This window comes from Salvia splendens, chromosome 8 (genome assembly GCF_004379255.2).
Source record: "Salvia splendens isolate huo1 chromosome 8, SspV2, whole genome shotgun sequence".
NCBI classification, from domain to species: Eukaryota; Viridiplantae; Streptophyta; class Magnoliopsida; order Lamiales; family Lamiaceae; genus Salvia; species Salvia splendens.
This window is the reverse complement of record NC_056039.1, coordinates 14,830,077-14,853,282: the sequence shown is the minus strand read 5'-3', so window position 1 is coordinate 14,853,282 and position 23,206 is coordinate 14,830,077. Positions and strand designations below refer to the sequence as shown.

Below are 23,206 nucleotides of genomic sequence, written 5' to 3'. Positions count from 1 at the left end.
TGTAATTATGGTTTATGGAAGTTCAATGAATTAGGTTAATCTACTGTTGATTTATTGTTGATGAAAGTATATGGCCGAGCAACTATCTGATTGTGTAAAATAATATGGTCTACAATGTGTTATTTTCATCAAACAAGATTAAGCACATACCATGATTATTTTCATTCAGACAAATTCTTCATATGGAAACAGATGCTACAAAGAGTCAGAGCCAAAATGATTCATACCCAACAAAGTCTACTACCCTGTCACTTTAGCCGAGAAGAATTGAAAAGAGGGTAGGCGATCCACATAATCTAGTACATATAAACTACTACAACCATATTACGGTTAAATTTACAAGCCAAAATACCATTACAGTGCACGAAGAAATAACATCAAAGACCGTGGATATATAATGAGTGCACCATCGGGACTACATTGTGCATCACCATACAATTCATGCCTTCATTTATGAAGGTGTGGCCACCGCCCTAGTGGTGAGTTGGAACCGTTGGAGCTTGCGTTCGATGCCCGGTCAAATTTCTTCACATTAGACTCATTCATTGGATGATCCTTAGGTAGTACCCGGCCACTCTCTAGTCTCGTACGTAGCTTTCCATCCGGCCCAACGTCAATGAAATATATGCCCGGCTCAGTTGTTGACTCCCTGTCCGAGGGTCCGTCTAAGTCGACAAACAACTTGCGGCGGACATTGGCTGGTGGGATGACATTGGGCGAGTTCACTTCTTCATTTCCATCCGGCACCTCGTAGCAACTAGGCTGCTCTGATGAGAGTTTCTCGGTAGTGTCCGAGATGATGATCACCTCCTTCACAGCCTCTAACTTAATATCGTCCATCCCAAATAGGCATGCTAGCTGAGTGTATTCGGGCTCATCGTTGTAGTAGTAGGCGCCCGCGAGATAATTTTTCTACAATAAAGTGGAATAGAAGAGTGAAAAAAGGCTACGCCAGGCAAGACACCAATGCGAACTATTCCCCAAGTATTTCTCCAAATAATATAAGGAAAGAAGTGATTACCTTACATATCTTCTCCCACAAACAGTCGGGAGCGATTACAGCTCGTGTCTCAGGAACCCATTGGACGCCCTTCTGCTTGCATAGTTCCTTGAACGTGAGGTAGCGCGTATGCAGTGAATCTACCCGGTCGACGAGCTCGAATTCATCGAACTGCACAACCAATTTGTCCTCGATTTGTTTGCCTGCTGTGGCCAAAAAATAGGATGGGTACTGATTTATAATCCCTTTCGATTTACTCCACCAATAAATACCAATTTCAGGTGCATTGAGTTCTTACAAAGCTGTGCTGCCGCCCACATTGATTATTGTGAATCAAATTTAATCCCCTTGACACGATTGATCGTCTCTGCATTCATTTGAAAAACGAGAAACCAACTTATATAAATGCAACTGCAATACTTCACATCATATTAATCAACACCATATGGCCAAGTTGAGCAAAGTGCATTTACAAGTTGAACAATAGTAATGACAGCCACACACACTATCAAAATAAACTAGGATGATAGTTTCCAAGTAATATCAAGTGGCAGTACATAGTTAGCTAACCAATTTCTACAAAAACATGAAAATGGAAATTCACAACAAGACTACACAGGTCTATCTGTTGTTCCACATGTTGAGGGCTATGTCATCACGTGATTGTGTCCATTCAGCTGAAGGCTCGACGAAGTCTACGTAATCATGTCCTATGAATTCTTCGTCTACTAAAGGTTGCCCATTCTCACCGTCGAGCTCAACTTCTACAGGATCCACTTCCATCTCCCGTCGGATGAAGTTATGTAGTAAGAAGCAAGCCATTATAAGGCGTATCTGTGTTTTTATTGGGTAAAAGGATGCACTTCGTAGGATACCCCATCGCATTTTTAACACTGCAAACGCTCGCTCAATAATATTCCTAGCTCTCGTGTGGCGCATATTAAAGAGTTCTCGAGGGTTTTGTGGACACGCTGTACCTGGGCCCCACTCCCGTAGGTGGTACCTAACCCCTTTGTAAGGTGTTAAAAATCCATTACTATTGGCATAACCGTTATCGCACAAGTAGTAACAACCTGCCACAAAATTGAAAAAGTGAATGTTATTGATTCAGCTTTGCAAAAAATAAAGCACATGACATAACGTGGTAAAGCAGCTTCTCTAACCTTGAGGAACCTTTAATCCGGTCGGCCGAGACACAGCATCCCGTAGCACACGTGAGTCACCCGCTGACCCCTCCCACCCGGGCAAGATGTATACAAATTGCATGTTACGATCGCATACAGCTAGTGTGTTAGTCGCTATTTGCCCTTTCCGTGTCCTGTAACGTGGTTTGTCAGAATTACTCACCAAGACGTTGATGTGTGTACCATCTAATGCCCCTAAACAGCCCTGCAATAAAACATATAATCAAATGCATTAATATGTCAGATTGTGTATGTAATATATTTGCAACCTAATGCAAGTTTCAAACATATTAACTTACTTTGAACCATTTCCAACGGTAGTCGTCACACTGATCTGACACAGGTGTCGGTTTCCGCAGAAGAACCGGATGTAGGTTAAGTACTGCTCCAAGCACCTTGTTAACATAATAAGACACTGTTGCACCTGACCTCTGGAAGTTAAAACGCACCACCCGATTCTTGGTATGATGTGCAAGTACTCCGACGAATATAGCCACTTGTTCTTCCACTCCGAGGCATTGACCAGTCCGCAACCCTCCTCTTTCAACTAGAACTCGACATAATCTCCCAAATGTATTACGATCCATACGTAGATTAGCAAGACAATCTGCGTCGGTTACATCGACTAGTCGGGATAGGTGTTCCAATTGTGCAGGTATTTTATTAAGCACGCTATACCGTCTTGCATGCTCTAAAATTACACGTTTCGCTCTTCGAGTCCGTGCGCTCGCATATCGATGAATGATGAAGTACGTTTCAGTGTGGTAAATGAGCATAATGTCTTCGAGTAACATGCACAGCCGTGCGGAATTATGCGAAGGGGATCTCATCTTATGTGTTAATATTGGAAAAAATGCTTTAGAAATTGCTTGGGTAACAGCTAAATGATACACCCACAGTAAAGTCCCATGAAGTCGGCATTTAGCAGGGCGGATTCAGGATTCTAGCATAGAGTCACGCAAGCGTAAACCAAATAACAAATGCGGGCAGCAAGTAATCATATGGAAACAAAGCGAAACGAGTCAAAACAAGGGTTTATCATTACCAATTACAATATCCCCTATGGATCAGAACATCTTTATAAACATTATACTCCCACAGACATAATTTTACCTAATTAGTGAACTATTATGAGCAGGGTATATGAGTGCATACCTTGTCGACTGTGAGAACAGGATCGACGTTACTTCACTTTCAGACACACAAATCTCGGTCTAAGTTGTGCCGTGGTGAGCTGCTGAAATTCAAGACATCCATGTGTGAGGAAACAACAACCAAAATTAACAGAGCAGATGCTAATGCTGTGAGTCGATAGAGATTTTTTAATTCTGAAAAGATGTGTATGATTTGGGTAAGAAATGGAGTGATGTATGTAACAGAGGTAATTTTCGAGGCCGGTAATGGCGGCCACTCCTCCGAGGTCGATCGCAGAGAGGCGTGCGAGATAGAGAGAGAGAGAGTTAGGGCTGGATTGAGGGGATGACGATCAAATTTGGGGGAAATCAAATTTTGTGGGGTAAAGTAGTCAAAAAACAACCTATTATGAAGTAATCTGGATGAGTCAGAAATTAATACCACCTTTTGTGGAAGATTTACATCCGGTCATATTCTGGTGAACAGTGCCGGGCCATGTTGGTAATAGAGGGCTGACCCTTTTAAAAACATGTACACTGAACAACCAGAAATATTCAGATTTAGGCTATTAACTGACTATATCCGCCAGACTGAACGGCTCCTTAACATATTATTGCTGAACTCTACTAAAAAAAATTATCTATCAACATGAAATGAAGGAAGGTGAAGCAAGAAATTGAAATTAAAGTTTTTTATTAATATATCAATACAAAGAGAGTGTCGAGTGTAACGTAATGCAAAGTTTTTTTATTTACGTGCAAACGTTTGACATCCATCTTATTATAATTTTACAAGCTGATTCATCATTTAATCACCAAATTATGTTGAGTGTAACGTAAATCAAGGTTTTTTTTCTAAAATTAACGGTTTTTGAAGTGAAAAGGTTGTTAAACCCATCGAATATTTCCTTAAGAATACGGCATAAAATATGATTAGTTGGTTTTCGGTTTCTAAGATAAAATAATATTAAAATATAATTTATGATTGAGTTGTGAGATTATTTTAGTCATAGGGGGTTAGCTATATCTAGGCATGCTTAACTGGTTCTCCGGTTCTCAGGTACCCGGAATCGGAACCGACCGGGTAATTGAGGAACCGGGAACCAGAGAGCCGGTTCCGATTCCGGTACCGGTTCTAATGTTTTTAAAAATTTCGGTTCCGGTTCTACCCGGAACCGAATAATATATCAATTTTAGATTTTATAAAACTGAATTTTTTTCCTAAAATTTAAGTATAGTAATTAACAGTAAATTATTTATTAATATTTGTCAAGGTTGGTTTTAATTCTTTAGTTTTACTGAATGTATTCTTCTGCTACTTGGATATTGCTTAACATAAATGCTAGCTTGGGTTGACCATAAGATTTTCTAATTTATGTGTTTGGATATTATACTTCATTTATGACTTCTATTATTTACCATCATACTCATCGACGAAACATGCGAAGGAAATACCCTATCTCTAGTTTGACATTACAGACAACTCGTGAGCTAACGGGAGGATCAAATTTCTTCATACTACTATTACTTAGTGGAGATGGTGTGATTTTTGTTGAATCTAAGTTAAATTTGGTGGTGTTAGATTAAAATTAGGGCAAATAATAAAGAACTTACCGTTACTTATTATATATAAATTAAAATTAACATTACAAAACGGTTTCGGTTCGGAACCGGAACCAACCGGTTCTTACCCGGTCCCGGGTCCAAGATTCCTGAAAATTAGCAACCGGGTACCCGGTCAACCGGACCTGGTAGAATCGGAACCGGCTGAATAAGTAGGCCTAGCTATATCCCATGATCATCCATCTAGGATTGAATTATTAGATTTAATCTTATAAACCAAACACACTACAAATTTAATTTCGGGATACAATCTTGCAAACCGAACATCCCTTAAGCACTATTGAAATCTTTAAGCGGGGATGAGTAAACGAAATAAGAATAAATCACGAGGAAAAAAATATTATTATAAATTAAAAATATATGGATTCATGAAATAAAACAGTTGAAGTTTGCAGTTGCAGTGTGGAGAAATAGGGAAATTACAATCTACTCCCTACAATGTGATACGTCATTGTAAATCAAGTAAGCTTTGAAAACTGGCGCATAAGCCCGTCTTCAATGGTGGAGGCGATGCAACTGCAATAGCAATACTCAAACCGAACCCGCCTACCTCTCTCTTCAATGTTGACTCGATCACATTCACACACAATCACACTCAAACCGAATTGACTGAAACCCCTTCCTCTATCCCCTCGCCTCATATACAAACCTCGACTCCAACCAGACTGCTCGCATTTTGCCCTAATTCAAACCTTCTCGTCTCTCAATTTCCGATCGCGCCGCCTGTCAACTACATTTCAATCGTTTCCTCGCTCACACTGCCTTGTTTTGTTTGAGGTCAGGTCCAGCAAAGAAGATGGCTGAGAATAAGAGTTTTCAGCTGGGGACGATCGGCGCGCTCACTCTCTCCGTCGTTTCCTCCGTTTCTATTGTGATCTGTAATAAAGCGCTCATGAGTTCTTTGCATTTCATTTTCGGTAAGCCATTAGCTATATTCTGATCAAGGTATCAAATCGTGGTATGGTTTGTATCAGATGTTGAGCAATTATTTGGATTACATCCTTTTTTTATCTATTACATACTCCGTGTTTTAGTAATTCTCGAGATTTTCACTTTTTCTCTACTTGTTAGTTCAAGATGTTAATCTCATATCTATTGTTAATTCTTCACTGTATTATCATCAACCATTTTCAATGCAATGTGTAACATAACACTGCAAATTTTGCTGCCTAGCTCTTTTTTTGGAGTAGAGCTCGTGAACTCTAATTTGTGTTCGTCGAATTGAAATGCCGAAATACAGCTTGTCTACAACCACAGATTGCAGATATATAACTACATCTGATTAGCATAAACTTTCTTTTGAATGTAGCTACAACACTAACGAGCTGGCATCTCCTGGTCACATTTTGTTCTCTTCATGTGGCACTATCGCTGAAATTCTTTGAGCACAAACCAATTGATTTTCAAACTAATATTGGATTTGGCATCTTAAATGGAATTTCAATTGGAATGTTAAACCTCAGCTTAGGTTTCAATTCAGTTGGTTTTTATCAGGTAAATTTCTCCTCAGTTTCCTTTCGTGTTTTGACTTTGATTCGTGGCCACGGTTTCCTGAATGAAAGATCTTTCTTCTTTACCTTGTAGATGACAAAGTTGGCTATTATTCCCTGCACAGTGCTCCTCGAAACCATTTTCCTTGGCAAGACATTCAGGTTGGTCACATGTCCCATACAGAAGAAGTAAATGTCTATGAGCCAAATTTTTTTAAAAAGAAATTGGTCTCTCTGGTTCTATACTGATTGGTCATATTAATCTGTTTGAGAAACGCTAAAGGGTGGCATATTGTGATCTTGTAGACTTTTATTTTCATTTAGTAAATGATGAATATTCCTAAGACACAAGCTCCTCTTTCAATTATGCCTTACATGTACATAACACAAAACAGATAGTATTCTTTCACTTCTCCGCAAGATACTTTCTGTAAGAGATATTTGATCTAATGTCAAATGCCCTGAACCAAGAATATCGCGCAGTATGTAAATGATGGTTTTGTTCCTCTAACCCTTTTTTTCTTGGTTTTCTTTCTCTAATGCTGGATGTGTCATTGCAGTAGGAGTATCAAGCTTTCTCTGGGCTGTCTGCTCTTAGGTGTTGGAATTGCCACAATTACTGATCTTCAGCTCAATATGCTAGGCTCAATTCTCTCTCTCATTGCAGTTATTACCACCTGCGTCGCTCAAATTGTATCCTTTGTCTACTTACATTGATCCTTTTGCTTTAGCCGATACAGGAAAACCTAATGGCAGGAAATCTCTGGAGAATGAGAAACATGCAGAGTTGCATTTTACACACACTAAAAAAAAAGAATTAGTCGTAGAAGGGTGTGAATACAGCTTGTGAACTAGTCGCTCACTTGTATGATGTCTAGGGATCATGCATGCCTCTCTTTTTCTGCATGTACGGAGTTGAGATCTTAGCAATGCAGGAACACCATTTTGTTGCATCAGAGAATCTAAGGCAGTTTAATGTTTATTTTATAGACCAACATGCTGTTCACCTTCCCTTGTATAAGGAGGCATTGCCATTTATTGGTTATAATAAGATTAGGATAAATAACCCAGAATGTCCCCCGAAAACATATTGAGCCTTCTTTTCTTGGATTAGGTACCCTCACACCTTCTCACGGACTGTATCTGCATATTTACAGCCAATTTGATAGCTGTGTTTGATCTTCTAATACTAGATTCCAAGTCTTTTTGGGAGATAGGCTCTCTTACCACCATTACATCATTCATAATGGTTGTCTTGCAGCATGTATTATGGATCTGTCGATTTGGTTAACTCTGTGGAGACATGGGCATCACATTCTTGAAAATAAACTAATTTTTCCCAGCATCTTCCATTTATTTCTTGGTATGTCTATACATGTTTTAAGATCTTAACTATTTCCTTTAGATGACCAATACCATCCAGAAGAAATATAAGATTTCATCAACCCAACTGCTGTATCAGTCTTGTCTATACCAAGCACTGGTCTTGCTCATCTCAGGTCCATTTTTGGATAGGTTTTTGACTAACCAAAATGTATATTCATTTGAATACACGCCAGAAGTTGTTGTAAGTAATATGAGAATTTAGATCTACGTTCTTCGTCCTAATTGCACCAGGACCTAAATCCGTGTTTGATGTTGCAGGGTTTTATAGTTCTGTCCTGTCTGATCTCAATCTCAGTCAATTTTAGCACATTCCTTGTGATAGGAAAGACGTCACCTGTCACTTATCAAGTCCTCGGGCATCTTAAAACATGTTTAGTGTTAGCATTCGGGTATTCTTTGCTTCAGGATCCATTTAGCTGGAGGAACATACTTGGGATAATGGTTGCATTGGTCGGTATGATCTTATACTCATATTATTGCAGCCAGGAGAACCAAGCAAAATCTGAAGAAGCTTCAGCACCGAGCCAGGTATCTAGAGCTGCTCTGTTTTGCTGATCTATAATCTATATACCAAACAATTGTTACTAAGCTTTATTTTGTGGTGTATCCAGCGAAAGGAAGCTGAATCTGATCCTCTTATAAATGTTGAAAATGGTACGCCAATGACAAACGAGCTGCCTCTGTCAAAGGGCACGGCTTGGGAAGTAGACAAAGATTTGCATGCCTGAAGAAATGTGTCTAATGGTATACGATGCCCCTTTCTACACATGAACATGATGAGTTCAAGGAGTCTTTTCTATATTCTTTGTGCTAAGAAATTCCCATACCTAACACGCCAAGACTCTTTGTATGATCCATTAAGTAGACAGACATTATTCCTTGTTCTGATAAAAATAAGAAAAAATAGTGAAATTACTTGTTTCTCTGTACATAGTTTAGATGATAACACCTATTTCGCTCTCCAAAATAAATGACCAATTTAATCTGATTTCTATTAGCCACCATTTTGCATATTCTTCCCAGCATATGCTAGTACTACATTAAAATTCAAATCCAAGCTCGAGAGTTTGATAAGTACGCCACGTTTTATGGCTCGCCAAGGATGGACGACTATGTTTTTTTTTTGTAATGCAATATGTTAAAGCCAAAAAATAGTAGTACAAAAGCAATTAAAAATAAGAAAATTAACGAAACAACAAAGCAAGCGTGCTATATAAAATTGCACATAAATAAGAAATCAGAAACAAATAAACAACATGACATTATATTTTAGTCTTTATCCACCAAAGCACCAAAGAGTAGTGGTCTCACTGCATGATCGTTCCAATAATAATCTCAAAATAATGAATGAGTGACACATATATAAGCATAAAATGCAAAGGATGTATTCAGATTCATAAGCTAAATAGTGTTCAAAATCAAAACACTTGTAGTTCATTGGATCTTGTGATTTAACGGTTAACCACGTGTAACATTAGTATAATAATGTAGCTTAGCTAATAATGTAACATCTTAGTCTAATAATGTAGACCATCTCAACCATCCAATCCAAGAATCCAATGGTTGTGATTTGTTTGATGTTTAACACTAAAAAGCTATGAGGATCATAACTAAAATGCAAACCACATATATTTGGTGCCTCCTACCCGAACAAAGTAGCGCGAACTATATGTATTAGGCGCCGCATGGGGGTGTTAATTCAACTTGAAATTTAGGGGTTAACCTAAATAGCTCGAAAAAATTAAACTGGAAATTTATAACCCAAGAAAGATCTCAACCCGAATGGCAAACTGAATAGCTTGGGTTGATGATAGGGACTCGGACAAATAGGCCATCGAGGCATCAACTACGACAACAAGAAGGTCCGATCATAGGGACTCCAACAGCTCCGGCAGAGACAACAATCAATTGGCCCGGACACAATGCCGAGACAGCTGCACCTACAAGTCGACCCGGGCCCAAGGGAAGAAGGGCCAAAGAGGAAGACATCGAGGCCCGCTCGTTACCGCTATTGTATTTCGCGCTAGATTCAGTTGATCTTTCTTTTATTTTTATTTATTTTTTTTCAAAAAAGGAGGATCGACGATGGTTCCCCATCTATCCCCGAAGTGACTCAGACCCCCGGCCTAACGGTCGGAGGTGAAGCGTCTTACCACCGAGACGCGCTTCGTTGTCGGGATGGGAAGGAACGAGTCAGCCAACCTTTCTTCCGTCTGATTGGTAGCGAATCTTTTGGGAATCCAAGCGTCACATGGACGTCTTATGCATCGATATGCAATGACTGGTTTCTTGTTAGATTGACACTGCTTGACGCGATATGCAGATTTAATACAATCCAGTACGTGAGAGTGCCCGGTAGGTCGGTCAATGAGAAATGCAGCAGCAGTTCAAATCCCATATCTCGGACTGCATTTCTCTATTTCAAATTAAAACTAGCAATCAGATCATTAAAATGTTCACGAGAACTCCTAAAATATAGTAAAATTATCTCCTTTTAATATGCTAAACTTGTTCAGCCTTGGGATAAGTTGCCTCATCAGCTGGAATCTTTCCTTTTCGTTGCTTGTTAACTGAAGGTGTAAAAAAACACTTGAGTCAGTGTAGGACAATAAGTCAATAAGCAAGCTTCTGAAGTAAACAAAGCATCTCACTAATTAAACACTCTCGAATAGAATAAGCAAAATATTCAATAAATTAAGCAATGTCCAGCGCAAATGTAGCCCATGCTAAAACAAATTAAGCTAAACTAATAATCCCTCCGTCTCACTCATGATGTCCACATTTTTTAGTGACACAAGATTTTATGAGGAGTTGTTTGGTGGAGTAAGTAGAAAGAAAAATGTGGAGTAGTTGGATATTTTAATGAGGAGAGAGAAGAGATGATTTCTTTCCAAATATAGAAGGTGGACATCTTGAGTGGGACGGAATGAATCGAAATATATAAAAAAATCAATATGCAACACTTTACCCATATTTGCTATGGAATAAACATATTAAACATGCCAAAGGACATATTAAGCACCATCAAGAAGCAGTACACCGTTTACAAGACACTGTTTCAAATACTATACTCGGATAATCCCACAAATAACGCACGAAACAATACATAATTAAGCAGCAAAATAAGCATTAAGCAATCTGCCATACCGCATAAGTGAATTATCGATTAAATTAAACAAATTTTTGCAAAACAAAAGCAACTGCTAACCCATAAGCATAGTTTAGCACAAAGTAAGCAGACCTTCGTAATAAAATTGCAAAATTTAGCAAATTCTCAAACAAAGGAAACAAGCAATAAATTAAATTAAGCATATTCTCCAAAATTTTAAGTAACATCTCGAATAGCTTATGCAAACCAAAGAACAATACACAAAATTTCAAACAAAATAAGCACATTTACAAAGAAATTAAGCAAAAGTAATTAAGTCAACAAAAAACAAGTTGTCGCTATCAACAATCCATTATTAAACACATTAATCAAATTCTGCACAAATTAAGCAAATCATCAGTCGTAATAAGCAAGAAGAATACACCATTAACCAAATACCACACACCAAATCAAATAATCTACTCGAATTCTCGCAGAAATTCAGCGACAACCTGACAATATTAAACGGACAATTAAGCAATTAACTGCACGTTACAAAAAATTCTTTTTTCACATAATTGAAGCAACAAACCAAAATTCACAAAACACGAACCCAAATAAAACACGGAATTAGTACCATTTCGAAATTTCCCGTCTTAGAGCATCCACAATGGCGGTCCGCTCGCCGAATCATTGCAGCCGGTGAGAGGCAAATCGGCGAGAAAAACGGCGAGCGCACGCCAATTTTCGGGCGCTGGCCGATGCGCTGGCCGATCGGCTGGCCGCCATTGCAGGCTCCCGATCGGCGAGCGACCAACCAACCGATTTTTATTTAATTTTTGAAACACTATATATACGCGATTTGCACGTCATTTTCATTTTCCAACACTTGTTTTAACGAGTTTTCTCTCTATCTTAATTTCTGTACAAGAGCAACAACGCAAAATGGAGCACAACAACGAGTTTACTCCAGTGACGAGCGGGTCTCAAACTCCCATGGTACCCTTGGGAAGTGGATGGGGTCCGATGGCCGGGTACTACAACATGTGTCAAATACACCAAATCAAAGACTTACCAAACAAGGATGCATGATAAGAGGAGAGACCCATGAGACTTATATAGTGGATTAAACTCTTTGTGTACACCGATGTGAGATATGATTATATTCATTTTTATGTTTCAATTGCCAACAACATGTACCCTTGGCAGCAGATGATGCCCGAGATGGCATCCGGGGGTAGTATGCCGGGATGGCAGGGGATGTAGGGCGGGCCGGCGATGCCGGGCGGGCAGGGGGTACCGGGGATGCAACCCGGGGTGGGCACTCGGGATGCATATGATGCCTGGGTGGCAGCCGGGGATGCAGGGGACGCCGAGGGGGGGGGGGGACAACGTCTATCGTCCCAGTTTTGATTTTTTGACCGCTTCTTCACACACACCGACCCCATCGGAGACGCAGTTCACTGGGTGTGATACTTTCTCCTTAGAGGAGTTGGGGATAGATCTCGGGGATGCGGACACTCCCGTTCAAACGGGGGGAGTAGGGCGCGGTCAAGGCGCGCCAAAGAAGAAGAAGGGGAAGGGCAAGACGGTGGTCGGCGAGTCATCGCAGCCGGCCGATGACGACAGCCCGGCACAGAGGAAGTGGACGGATGCGGAGAACGTCGCGCTGTCCAAGGCGTGGGTGAGTGTTTGCGATGATCCCCTCGATTCGAACAATAAGAGGATCGTCAACTTGTGGGCTAAAATATCAGCAGCCTACAAGGCATTTTGCTCGGAGGGGAGGCCACACAGCTGGGAGGAGTGCCGGAAGGGGTGAGTCCGAATCAGGGCTGCGGTCTCTCAATTTTCGGGCTTGTACACCAACGCCCTCCGCATGCAGACCAGTGGCCAAACTGACGAGGATTGCAGGAGGATAGCGGAGAAAGCCTTCCCCGTGCCTGGGCTTTATAAGGAGTTCACCTACTAGAACTGCTATGAGGTGCTGATGGACTCTGAGAAGTTTCGGGCAGGTGTCCATGCTGGCTGGCCGAAGAAGCAACGACTGAACTATACCGGTAATTACAGCGGCAGCAGCGGCGGTTCCCACGACCTCCCCGAGGATGTTCAGGAGTTCCCGTCCCCTCCCGCGTTTACTCGCCGCACTCGCCCGATTGGTCAAAGGAGGGCGCAACGGGCTCGCCAGGGGTCCCAGGAGGTCCAGTTGGCATCCCCCTGTTGGCAAGTCGATAGCCGAGGTCCAGTCGGCATCCCCCCTGTTGGCAAGTCGACAGCCGAGCTCGCCTTCTTCGCGCGTCAACAAACGCGGGCTCAGATGTACAAGATCTTAGCTGACTGGAAGACGACAACTGACCCCGTGGAGAAGAGGTTTCTTCACTCAATGCTCGAGAGTATGCGGGTCGATTTGGATGCCGCCGCGGCACAGTTGGGGGCTCAGACGCGGGCGGCAACGACGACGGCCACAGCAACGGCCACGACGAATGAGGCGGGGACGGGGGCTCGTGAGTGGAAGAGGGTTTTTTTTTTAAAATTAATGTAATTTTTTTAATTAATGTACTTTTTTAAAATTTAAATGTTATTATTGAATTTTCTCGTATTTGTGCCGTAAATTTAATTCCGTATTTTATGTGATTGGTAATTATTTATTTTTTATAATTTTGTTTATTGTGGCTAGCCTATTGCTTATCCTGATGATGTGGCAGGAGGAGTTGTGGCTAGCCTATGGCTGGCCTATGGCTTGTCCAGAACCATTGGAGATGCTCTTATAGCCATTAAGCGAGTTGGTGGTCGGTAGGTGGAAGAGATTCACACTATTCGCAAAAAAGTAAATTTCGGGTCTCAGAAATGTGTAAAGCGGCAAGATTGGTCTAGGGTTTCAAATTGAGAAGGTGGCTTTCCGTAGAAGTGGAATGGATTGGAGTGAGAGTTGAAAGATGTGAGATGAGTTGAATGTTAGGGACCCAAAATGTAGGGGTGTGCATTCGGGTTTCGGTTCGGTTTTTTGCCAAAACCGAACCAAAATCGAAAAACCGAATTTAGTTCAAAATCCAAACCGAACCGAACCCGAAAAATCGAAACCGAAAAACCAAAAACCGAAAAACCCGAACAAAACCGAAAAACCCGAAAAAACCGAAAAACCTGAAAAAATAAATATAATATAAATATATATTTATATATGTGTATTTTATTTTATTTTATATATACTAATAAAATATTTATATATAATATAAAATTTATAATACATATAATATATATTATATAGTAGAATATATTAAAAGAATATATATATTATATATAATATAATATAATAAATTAATAGAATATATATATAATTCGGTTTTTCAGTTTTTTTCTTCGCCCGAACCGAACCGAACCGAAAAACCGATTTTTTTTATTTTTAAAACCGAACCGAACCGATAAACCGAAAAAGCCGAACTGAATTTCAAAATTTCGGTTTGGTTTGGTTTGGATATTCTGTTTCCGGTTTTTTTGGTCACCCCTACCAAAATGGGGCGCCCGATGGCACACCCTATGCGTGCCATCGTCCTCGGGCGCGGACGATGCCTCCATTGTAGGTGCTCGCCATAGGGCGCGCCCTATGCCCACGCCCTAAGTTTCGGGCGCGAAAGAAGCGCGGACGATGGCCTATCATCCGCGCCATCGTCCGCGCCATCGAGCACCATTGTGGGCTTGGCGGATGATGGTCGCGGACGATAGGCCATCGTCCGCGCCATCGTCAGCGGCATCTGGCACCATTGTGGGCTCGGCGGACGATGGCACACGTTTTTGAATTTTTTTCTTCCGAATTTTGTCTATTTAAACATCGTTTCTCATTCACTTGTTCATACGAACATCTCGCCTCTCTCATTTCTCTCATCTCTTACATTTCTACCTCTCTCACATACCAAAATGAACCACGACGACGACACTAGTTCTAGTTCCTCGGAGTCAGGTAGTTTGGCCTAGGAAGCCTTAGAAGCAGCCGTTGAAGAGGCCGTGGCGGAATGTTTAGTCGAAATGCAGCGCGAGGAGGCGGCGGCGGCGGCGGCGACAGAGCAGATCCACAGGCCTATTCGATGTCGGATGGTTGTCCGACGCGACCACGCAGCAGCTCACCAATGTCTAATTGCAGACTATTTTGCCGATCAACCACGGTGGGGACCGACCGTTTTCCGCCTTCGGTTCAGAATGCCGAGTTACCTTTTTCTCAGCATTGTCCGGACTTTGTCTTCACGTGATGAATACATGACGTATCGGGAAGATGGCGTCGGCAGACCCGACCTTACACCGTTGCAAAAGTGCACGACTGTACTCCTTCAGTTGGCCTACGGCACCACAACGGACATTTTCGACGAGTAGCTCCACGACGAGGAGACAACAGGCCGGGAGTGCCTGAAGAGATTTTGTAGGGGAGTTGTGGAGGCCTAGACTACACATATTTGCGCAGGCCGACTGCCGTTGATTCCCAGGGCCTGATGAAGATGCACGAGACGGCGCACAGCTTTCCTGGGATGCTAGGGAGCATCGACTGTATGCAACTGGAGTGGAAGAATTGTCCGACGGGGTGGAGAGGCCAATTCACTAGTGGATACAAGGGCAGCCACCCGATGATGATCCTCGAAGCCGTCGCTGACCATCGGCTCTGGATCTGGCATGCTTACTTCGGCGTGGTCTGGTCGAACAACGACATTAACGTCCTCAACTCATCCACCCTCTTCACCGAGCAATGCAATGGCAACGGCCCGACCATCGAGGTCACTGCCAATAGGCGCCAATACCACATGTGGTACTACTTGGCCGATGGCATATACCCACGGTGGCCTATTTTTGTGAAGACGATCAGCTGCCCAATTGGTGAGAAGAGGGTTTCATTTGCGCAAAAGCAGGAGGCGGCGCGGAACGATGTCGAGCGGGCATTTGGTGTGCTCCAAGCAAGGTGGGCAATTGTGAAAGGTCCGGCTCGTCTCTGGTTCAAGGAAGTCATCGTCGATGTCATGTATGCGTGCATAATCATGCACAACATGATAGTCGAGCATAAAGGAGGGACCATCACCGACTGGAACGATGATGAAGGTGCATCTAGCTCGTCCAGCACCGAAACCGAGCCCCCCGCTAGAGGATTACCGACGGGCTTCAATGAGGTTCTCTCTAGACAGGCCTCAATGCGCAACCAACAAGACCATGCCCAGCTCATGAACGACATGATTGAAGAAGTGTGGGCCCGTAAACGCCGTCGCTGAGTTTGTGTATTTTTTTAATTCGTATTGTAATGTAATAATTTTTATAAATGAAATGAAGTTTTTTCCCAATTTTGTAGTTATTTAAATATTCAAATAAAAGAAAATGCATAGGGCGCGCCTTAGGGCGCCACACTGCAGGTGGGAGGGTAGGAGGATAAAAATGATGACGTGGCGGTGCATAGGGCGTGCCTAAGGGCGCCCCATTGCTAATTCTCTTAGAAGACTAATAGTGTATTGAATGATAGTTGAAATCACGCACCTTCTATTTCAGAGAGTGGGTGTAATATACGAACTGACTGATTGACCCTTCTATGCAACTAAAATGCCCTAAAATACAACCTCAGTTGATGAAATCATAACCCCACAAAACGGCTCTTATAGGCAGTATGTTATAAATATATAAGTACTACTTCCTCTGTTCCTTAAAAATAGACTACATTTGGAACGACACAGGTTTCATGCACAATTGGTAAAGTAAGAGAGAGATAGAAACAAAATGTGATTGGAGTATTATTAGTGGAGAATGAGACCCACCTTATTAGAGAGAGAAACTTTTTTAAATAGGATTGGTTTGTTTTTAAGGGACATTCCAAAATGACAAATGTGGTCTATTTTTAAAGGACGGTGGGAATATTATTTAGGAATAATATGTATTCTCGCGTTTGAAAGATTTATATACCTCCTCCGTCCTATCTCAAGTGATTGACTGCTTTTCGGCACGTGTTTAGGGAAAATGGTAATAAGTACTCCCTCCGTCTCCCAAATTTTGTCACAATTTGATCGGACACGGGTTTTAAGAAATTTAATGAAAAGTGGGTTGAAAAAGTTGGTAGATGTGGGTCCTATTTTTAAAGTATTAGTTTTATAATAAAATATGAGTGGAAACAAGTTAGTGGAATATGAGGCCCACTACCAAAAATGGTAAAAAGTGAAATGTGACAAATTTTGTGGGACGGACGAAAATTTCAGGGACGGATGGAGTAGTTAAAATGAAGAGAAAATAAACAAGTAAGAGAATAATGTAGATACAACTCTATTCTATATTATTTTCTCTCTTACTTTACTTTCTCTCCAATCTAACTATTATTATCATCTTCGCAAAACAACGGTTAAAAAGAAATCAATCACTTGAGTTGGAACGGAGGGGGTATTAGTTTTTTGAGTCAAAATGACTCATACTTTTGTGTGTGTTAAAACACATACTCCATCCGTCCTTGAAAATTATGAACAATTGGTTAGACACGGGTTTTGATGTATAATTGGTAGAGAGAAAGAGAAAGAGAAAAGGCAGTGTAGGTAGTGTTAGTAGAGGGTGAGCTTCATATCATTAGTGGTATAGTGTAATGGTATAAATTGTAAATAAAATGATGCGTTTGGGTGATGTGTTGTTTAACTTTTCAAAATTAGAAAGTTCATACTTTTCGGGAACGGATAATTAAAAAAAACTAGTTGAAGACAGGATTTTTGCACGTGTGTCGTGTGCACGTGTCCCTCCTTCAACACGATTTATAGTTTCCCACTTTTGCAACTAATATTACAAAGTATAAGCGGCAAGAGCGGGGTCGAACCACATAGACTAGGGGACCTACTCGAGATCGTTTCTACGACACGGGGTTGGTGTTAGCCACCACGCCTTAAGCACTTGAACATGGACCTAAACACTAAAATGGAAAACTTGAACTTTAAACACGAAAAAACTGAGTTTGAGTGCTTAAACTAAATCTAACCTAGTCAGCATGATTGCACGAGAACTGAACAACACTTTGAAACAGAGAGCTTGAAAACCATATGAAAGCATGATTACATGAGTGTAGTCTAAAAATTTGCAGAGGTTGTTTGAGCTCGAAAAGGGAATGAAATCGGTTTTGCTTACATTAACTAATAGACTACTCTAAATTAGATCAACAATTCTTACGCAAACTAAGGCCTTAAACAAATTAAATAAACACTAAACTAAAGTAAACTCCATCATATCCTGCTGAACAAAATCTCGACTACCCAAGTCTAGAATCACTAGACTTGAGTTTTAAAACAAACTAACTCATTCATGAAATTAAATGAACCTTCTAACAAATGAAATGCTATTAATCAACCTTCAACTGGAATGAGATAATGAAATAGCCAAATGACAACAAGAACTCAAACAAAACTCATTAACTGGAAGGAAAAAAAAGGAAATCAAATGGGACTACTCAAATTCGAAAAGAAACTGAACTAATGGAACGGTAGCTATCAATTATCTAAACACCATTATGCAATCTGGAGAAGAGTTGGAAAATGGCAGGAAACAAAGCTAAAGGGAAAACTAAATCTGCACTAAGCTAAAATAAGAGCTGAAATTCCCAGAAATAACTGCAGTAGTCGAACAATGAAGTAAAATAAAGCAATAAAATGAGTGTCTTCTATCCCATAGTTTCTGAATTGCAGCAAAAATCCTTTGCAAACAGTAGCAGCATGAAATGAATCTTCAACCATTGTCTAAGAAAATTCTCTCCATTATGGTGTGAGATGATGTGAATTCTGCGTGGGATCCTCTCTGAATCTGCCCTCCTTTTTTTCTTTTTTTTAAGTGGCGGCTCCTTCTTGAGCTAGGTCACAAGACTCCTATGAAATGAGTCTTCAATCCTTCCTTTCTTTGCAAATTGCAGATTAGTCCTTCAATTTTCTTTTTTTATGGTTTTTTTGCTCCACATTTAGCTATCATTGCTCTCCGATGCTTCCACTTATATTTCTTCAATTTTCTACACCAAAACATACAAAAAGTGTATATTAAATCCAATTTAATCTCAAAATGATCCAAAATAAAGTGCAATAAATACGAGCGATCAAACCTCATCACACTAGAATTATGCTTGTCCTCAAGCATGTAGAAAAAAGAAAAGGATAAGAGCAAGTATTTGTGGCACATGACCACCCCTCAACCAACTAACAAAACAAATTCACAACGAGAAAAAAAAAAACACAGAAAATAAACAAAAAGAACAAACTAAGGCACACGAAACAAGTCAGGCAGCCCATTGGTCATCTTCTACAGACTCTCCCACAATCCTAAGATCCCATAAGAAAAAGTCATTCAATCTCAACACATGACTCCAATTATCAAAAATTCAAGACAATTAAACTTGAGTTGGATGTTCTGGTTCACTCAACTTACAACTCTCATTTTGGAATTTTCACTCAACAAAAGAATAAGCATTTCATCTCAATAAGATGTGGTCAAACCTTGCAGCTCAATAGGGACTTTCATTTTGGACATAATGGGGCTCAGGGGTTAATAGATGTATAGGTAAGGGCCTAGGGGTCCTAAGCTTTAAGAAATGAAAATCACATCATGCATTTGCAAATTAGAAGTTGCACTTACCAAAAACCATCAAGCACTTACAATGTGTTTCAGATAAAATAAATAATGCATTGCATGCTTTAAGTGAGGGGTGTTAGCTTCTTATCTTCATTTTCTATCTCCATCCTTTCTACCTTCTCCCACTCTTTCTTTTCTTCTCTTCTAATTTTCTTTCTTCATTCTGCCTTTTCTTTTTCATTCCTCTTCTTGTTTCTGTTTGACTTCTTTTCTTGTTCAGTTTCTCTATTTTTTTCTAACTTTGCACTGGCATTTTGACTATTGCCTTTCACTTCACAGCTTCACTTTCTTTTCTTCTCATTGTTTTTTCTTCTTTCTTTCCTTCTAATTCTCTTTCTTCATTCAGCTCACTTTTTTTTCATTCTTCATTCAGTTTCATTTTTTTTGCATTGGTACTTGCCTTCTCCGTTTTCCTACATTGATTCCCCCTCTTTTGTTTCATAAGCTCGAAGCATTGCATTTAACTTGGACCATAAACATGTGTACAAGATGGATTCTAGTAAGTGCAAAAAGATATGCTGATGGAGGCCAAAATGAAGTCTAAAATGAAGCTTAGGTTGGAAATCTTCTGACTCATGAGAAAGAATAGGTCTCAAGCTTCAAAATGGCTCACTATGGATAAGATACCAAGGTAGATAATCAAAGAAAATAAGGCTCAAAGTGGCTATCCTAAATGTCCTCTATGACTTTCAAATATTGACCACACCATATAAAGAATCAATGAAAACAAAGTCACTCGGAAGAAATTAGAGAGTGTTTATCATCAAGGCTCAAATCTCACATTATGTGGCATCCATCCAACTCAAATTCAATATTCCATCGTTCTTAAATCACTTAACCAGAATCATGTAATTAAAACTGAACTCACCAAACAAAAGCATAAATTATTCATCTCTGAAAGTGGGGAGAATCAGGTAGGTACACTTAGGGCATGCTCAACTTGCTACTAAAACAACCAGGCAAATACACGCAAAATAAACACACAACTCAAAAACACAAAGACACAAAGGCCCTCCTCACACTAAGGCCTTACTTGCTCGTCAGCAAGTTGGGGCTTAGTGTGGAAGAAAACTCCAAACACTAACCGATAGAAAAAACATTAAATAAAAGAAAGGGAAGAGGGTCACCGGGTGCGCTAGGCAGGGCAGCTTCTGCACGTTTCGTCTTAGGCATATCATGGATTGGGCAGTTCAATCTCTTTTCCTTGAGTGGGAAGCCTGCTGTGCTGTTGTAGCCATTTTAATCACACCATCCTCAGGAAGTGTGGTCCAGGGTCAGGGTTAAGTATGGGCTCTCTCTCTTGGCTCAGAGGTAGCTGGTTCGGAGTCAGTTGGCTTGAGACCGCGGTCTGCTGGTCCTCTTTAGATTTAGCTGGCTCCTCTGCAGCCTTGGTGGATTTCTCCTCCTCCAACTTCTGCTCTATCATCTTACTCCCATGCACCTCAATTTTTCTTATCCAAGACAACCCTCTCATTTAATCTCCTTCTTCTACTCTTTTGGCATTTTCACTCCACAACATTGTAACATAAAGAAGAGAAGAGGGATTAGTGCAAACCAAAATAACTCTAAAGTTAGTGGGGGAAAATATGAAATTGCAAAGGGAAACAAAATTTTGGTAAAAGAATTAGCCCAAAACTGAAATTTGTCTTTGCCAAAAACTCTATTTCCCTTGCAAATTCTCACATAATTAAGCACATTTTCTCAATAACCCCCAAAACTAACTAAGGCAGAAAAGGGAAAAAAGTGTTTACAAGAAACTTGAATGCTTTGTGTAGCCTACTTTGTTTAAACATGTTTTACTTAGTAACCTCAATTCAAGAGGGATTCAAACTGAACTTGTATAGGCTAGCAAAACAATCAAGAAATACACTTATTCTATTTTGAGCTTTTTTCTTTTTAAAAAAACTTACTAAAACAAACTAAACTAAATCAAAATATATACAAACATGTTTTGCTGTTTTTTTAGTTTTTCAATGTTTTTTAAGAAATAAGCCTAACTGACAAAGGTATTTACAAAAAACTTCAAAATCTTTTTGTTGATTTTCATGTTTATTAAATGTTTTTGGATTTTCTAAGAAAGTCCTTTTTACCGAACTAAAATCAAGGAAAATATTTACAAACTAGACTTTAAGACTTTATATCTAAAGATCAATGCATAAAATAAGTATAACCACAAAATGAGAAAGATGAGAGAAACTTCCTGGACTTGTGCTCTCCAAAGGCTTCTTTCAGCCACTTAAGATTTCCATGCCTCTCTTCTTCTCCTCTGTCATGTTTATTTCCAATTTGTAAGCCCACATTATCCTAGATATAAACAGTTGCCCAAACCAGAATAAAGGATCAAAGAAAACTTACTAAAGCAAACTTTTGAAAAAAAGGTATATACAAACAAGAGTCCTGACATTTCTCTTCTTTTTTTTATTTTTAGTTTTATAGTTTTTCTGGATTTTTTTAAGAACAAAATCTGAAGTACACTGATAAGTCGTATTCTAGGCCTTGGTTACTGGTCAGTATGATATGCATAATTGATTATATCTGCAAAACAGTTGCTTAAAGTGTGCAGATTGAGTGTTCAAGCCAGTAGGCAAAGCTTCAGATACTTCAGGTGAAAAGGGCGTCAGAACGATTACGTACTGACCAGTATACATGCAAAAATGGCTCGAGATGGAGAAGAAGGATAGCTGGGACTGATCAACCACAATTAAGGGCAAAGAAGTCATCTCGCCACAAGGTTTTACCCTAAAATCAAGGGTAAGCCTCGCTATAAAAGGAAGCCACTTGGAGAGAGAGGGGACAGATAATTTTCATCATCATCACTCTTAGGTAGAATTCTCTCTGTAGTTCAGTCCTTCAGCCCAGTCCAGAGTCTCGTTCTTCGCCACAGCCATGGTCACTTGAAGATCATCAGTTCACCGGAGTTCCATTCTCTCGTTCCAGCCAGTTTATTCCGTAGTCGTAGCAGTTCCATCGCCCGGAGTGGCAAAACAATCTTTATTTGCTTTCTAGTTAATCTTGTTTGTTTTCTCTACGTTGGATCTTTCGCATTTCCAGTATTTTGCTTATTTTGAAGCCTTGGTTGTGATCCAAACGTTTTCTAAATGCTATGAAGTTGTTTTCCAGCATCGGTTCATGTTTGTTTTCGCTTCTTTCTGCCTAGATAGCTTAGATCTAGCTGTTACGGTAATTTCCAGTGTGGAATCGCATGTTTTAACTTCTGTAGATGATTTCTCTGAGTTTGCAAGTCTAGATAGCTGTTAGATTTTAGATCTGAATTAGTTAAGTGTGAAAACCCAGTTTACGTGATTTCTGACACCCTGCATGTTGACCAGTAAGCATAATTGCAGTTTCAGTGTTCGATCTTTTGATTCGAAGTTTTAATTGTAGATCTGAGCTGTGAAGTTTGTTAATCTGTGTTTCTCGTTCATGAAATCTGAGATTGTTGATCTGAGTTTATTCATGTTGAAGAAGATAACATCCAAATCCAAGTTTGGGACCACTTTTACTTTTTAGTTACTTTTGCTTTTGTCCTTTACTTTTTCTACCTTTTCAGCTGGTACCCTACAGATCTGTCAGTCTAGTCACCTAACTACCTCTTTTCCTCTGATATTCTGTTTAACCTTTTATAGTAAACTAGTACTTTCCATATACTTCCTGAAAACCATGTTCCCCACTTTCCACATACACAGCCGCCTGTCCAACACCTT

At 40.1% G+C, this 23,206-nt stretch overlaps 2 protein-coding genes and 1 long non-coding RNA gene across 6 annotated transcripts; 1 reads left to right on the top strand and 2 right to left on the bottom strand.

The window, feature by feature from the left end:
- Positions 1 to 193: 193 nt before the first annotated feature.
- Positions 194 to 3,917, bottom strand: LOC121743961. Of its 4 annotated transcripts, none has more exons than XM_042137377.1 (4): positions 3,340 to 3,917; positions 1,299 to 1,367; positions 1,022 to 1,206; positions 194 to 912 (listed from the first exon to the last, which is right to left on the bottom strand). In XM_042137377.1, the coding sequence occupies exons 2-4, from the start codon at positions 1,318 to 1,320 to the stop codon at positions 448 to 450; spliced, it is 672 nt and encodes a 223-aa protein (XP_041993311.1). In that variant the 5' UTR covers positions 1,321 to 1,367; positions 3,340 to 3,917; the 3' UTR covers positions 194 to 447. The 4 variants fall into 4 exon arrangements, with proteins under 4 accessions (XP_041993311.1, XP_041993312.1, XP_041993309.1 ...); XM_042137378.1 differs by having other exon boundaries at positions 1,022 to 1,203; XM_042137375.1 differs by lacking the exons at positions 194 to 912; positions 1,022 to 1,206; positions 1,299 to 1,367 and adding exons at positions 1,403 to 2,073; positions 2,164 to 2,389; positions 2,484 to 3,127 and having other exon boundaries at positions 3,340 to 3,733.
- A 1,495-nt stretch (positions 3,918 to 5,412) lies between these two features.
- LOC121743967 (UDP-xylose transporter 2-like) lies at positions 5,413 to 8,745 on the top strand. The gene is made up of 7 exons (XM_042137386.1): positions 5,413 to 5,857; positions 6,250 to 6,434; positions 6,525 to 6,592; positions 6,991 to 7,123; positions 7,836 to 7,997; positions 8,075 to 8,344; positions 8,428 to 8,745. Exons 1-7 carry the CDS (start codon positions 5,737 to 5,739, stop codon positions 8,542 to 8,544), a joined length of 1,056 nt encoding a protein of 351 aa, XP_041993320.1. The 5' UTR covers positions 5,413 to 5,736; the 3' UTR covers positions 8,545 to 8,745.
- A 9,596-nt stretch (positions 8,746 to 18,341) lies between these two features.
- On the bottom strand, positions 18,342 to 22,204 carry LOC121743973. Its single transcript, XR_006038353.1, has 2 exons — positions 20,630 to 22,204; positions 18,342 to 18,885 (listed from the first exon to the last, which is right to left on the bottom strand). It is a non-coding gene; the product is annotated as an uncharacterized LOC121743973 (long non-coding RNA).
- Between the last annotated feature and the right edge of the window lie 1,002 nt (positions 22,205 to 23,206).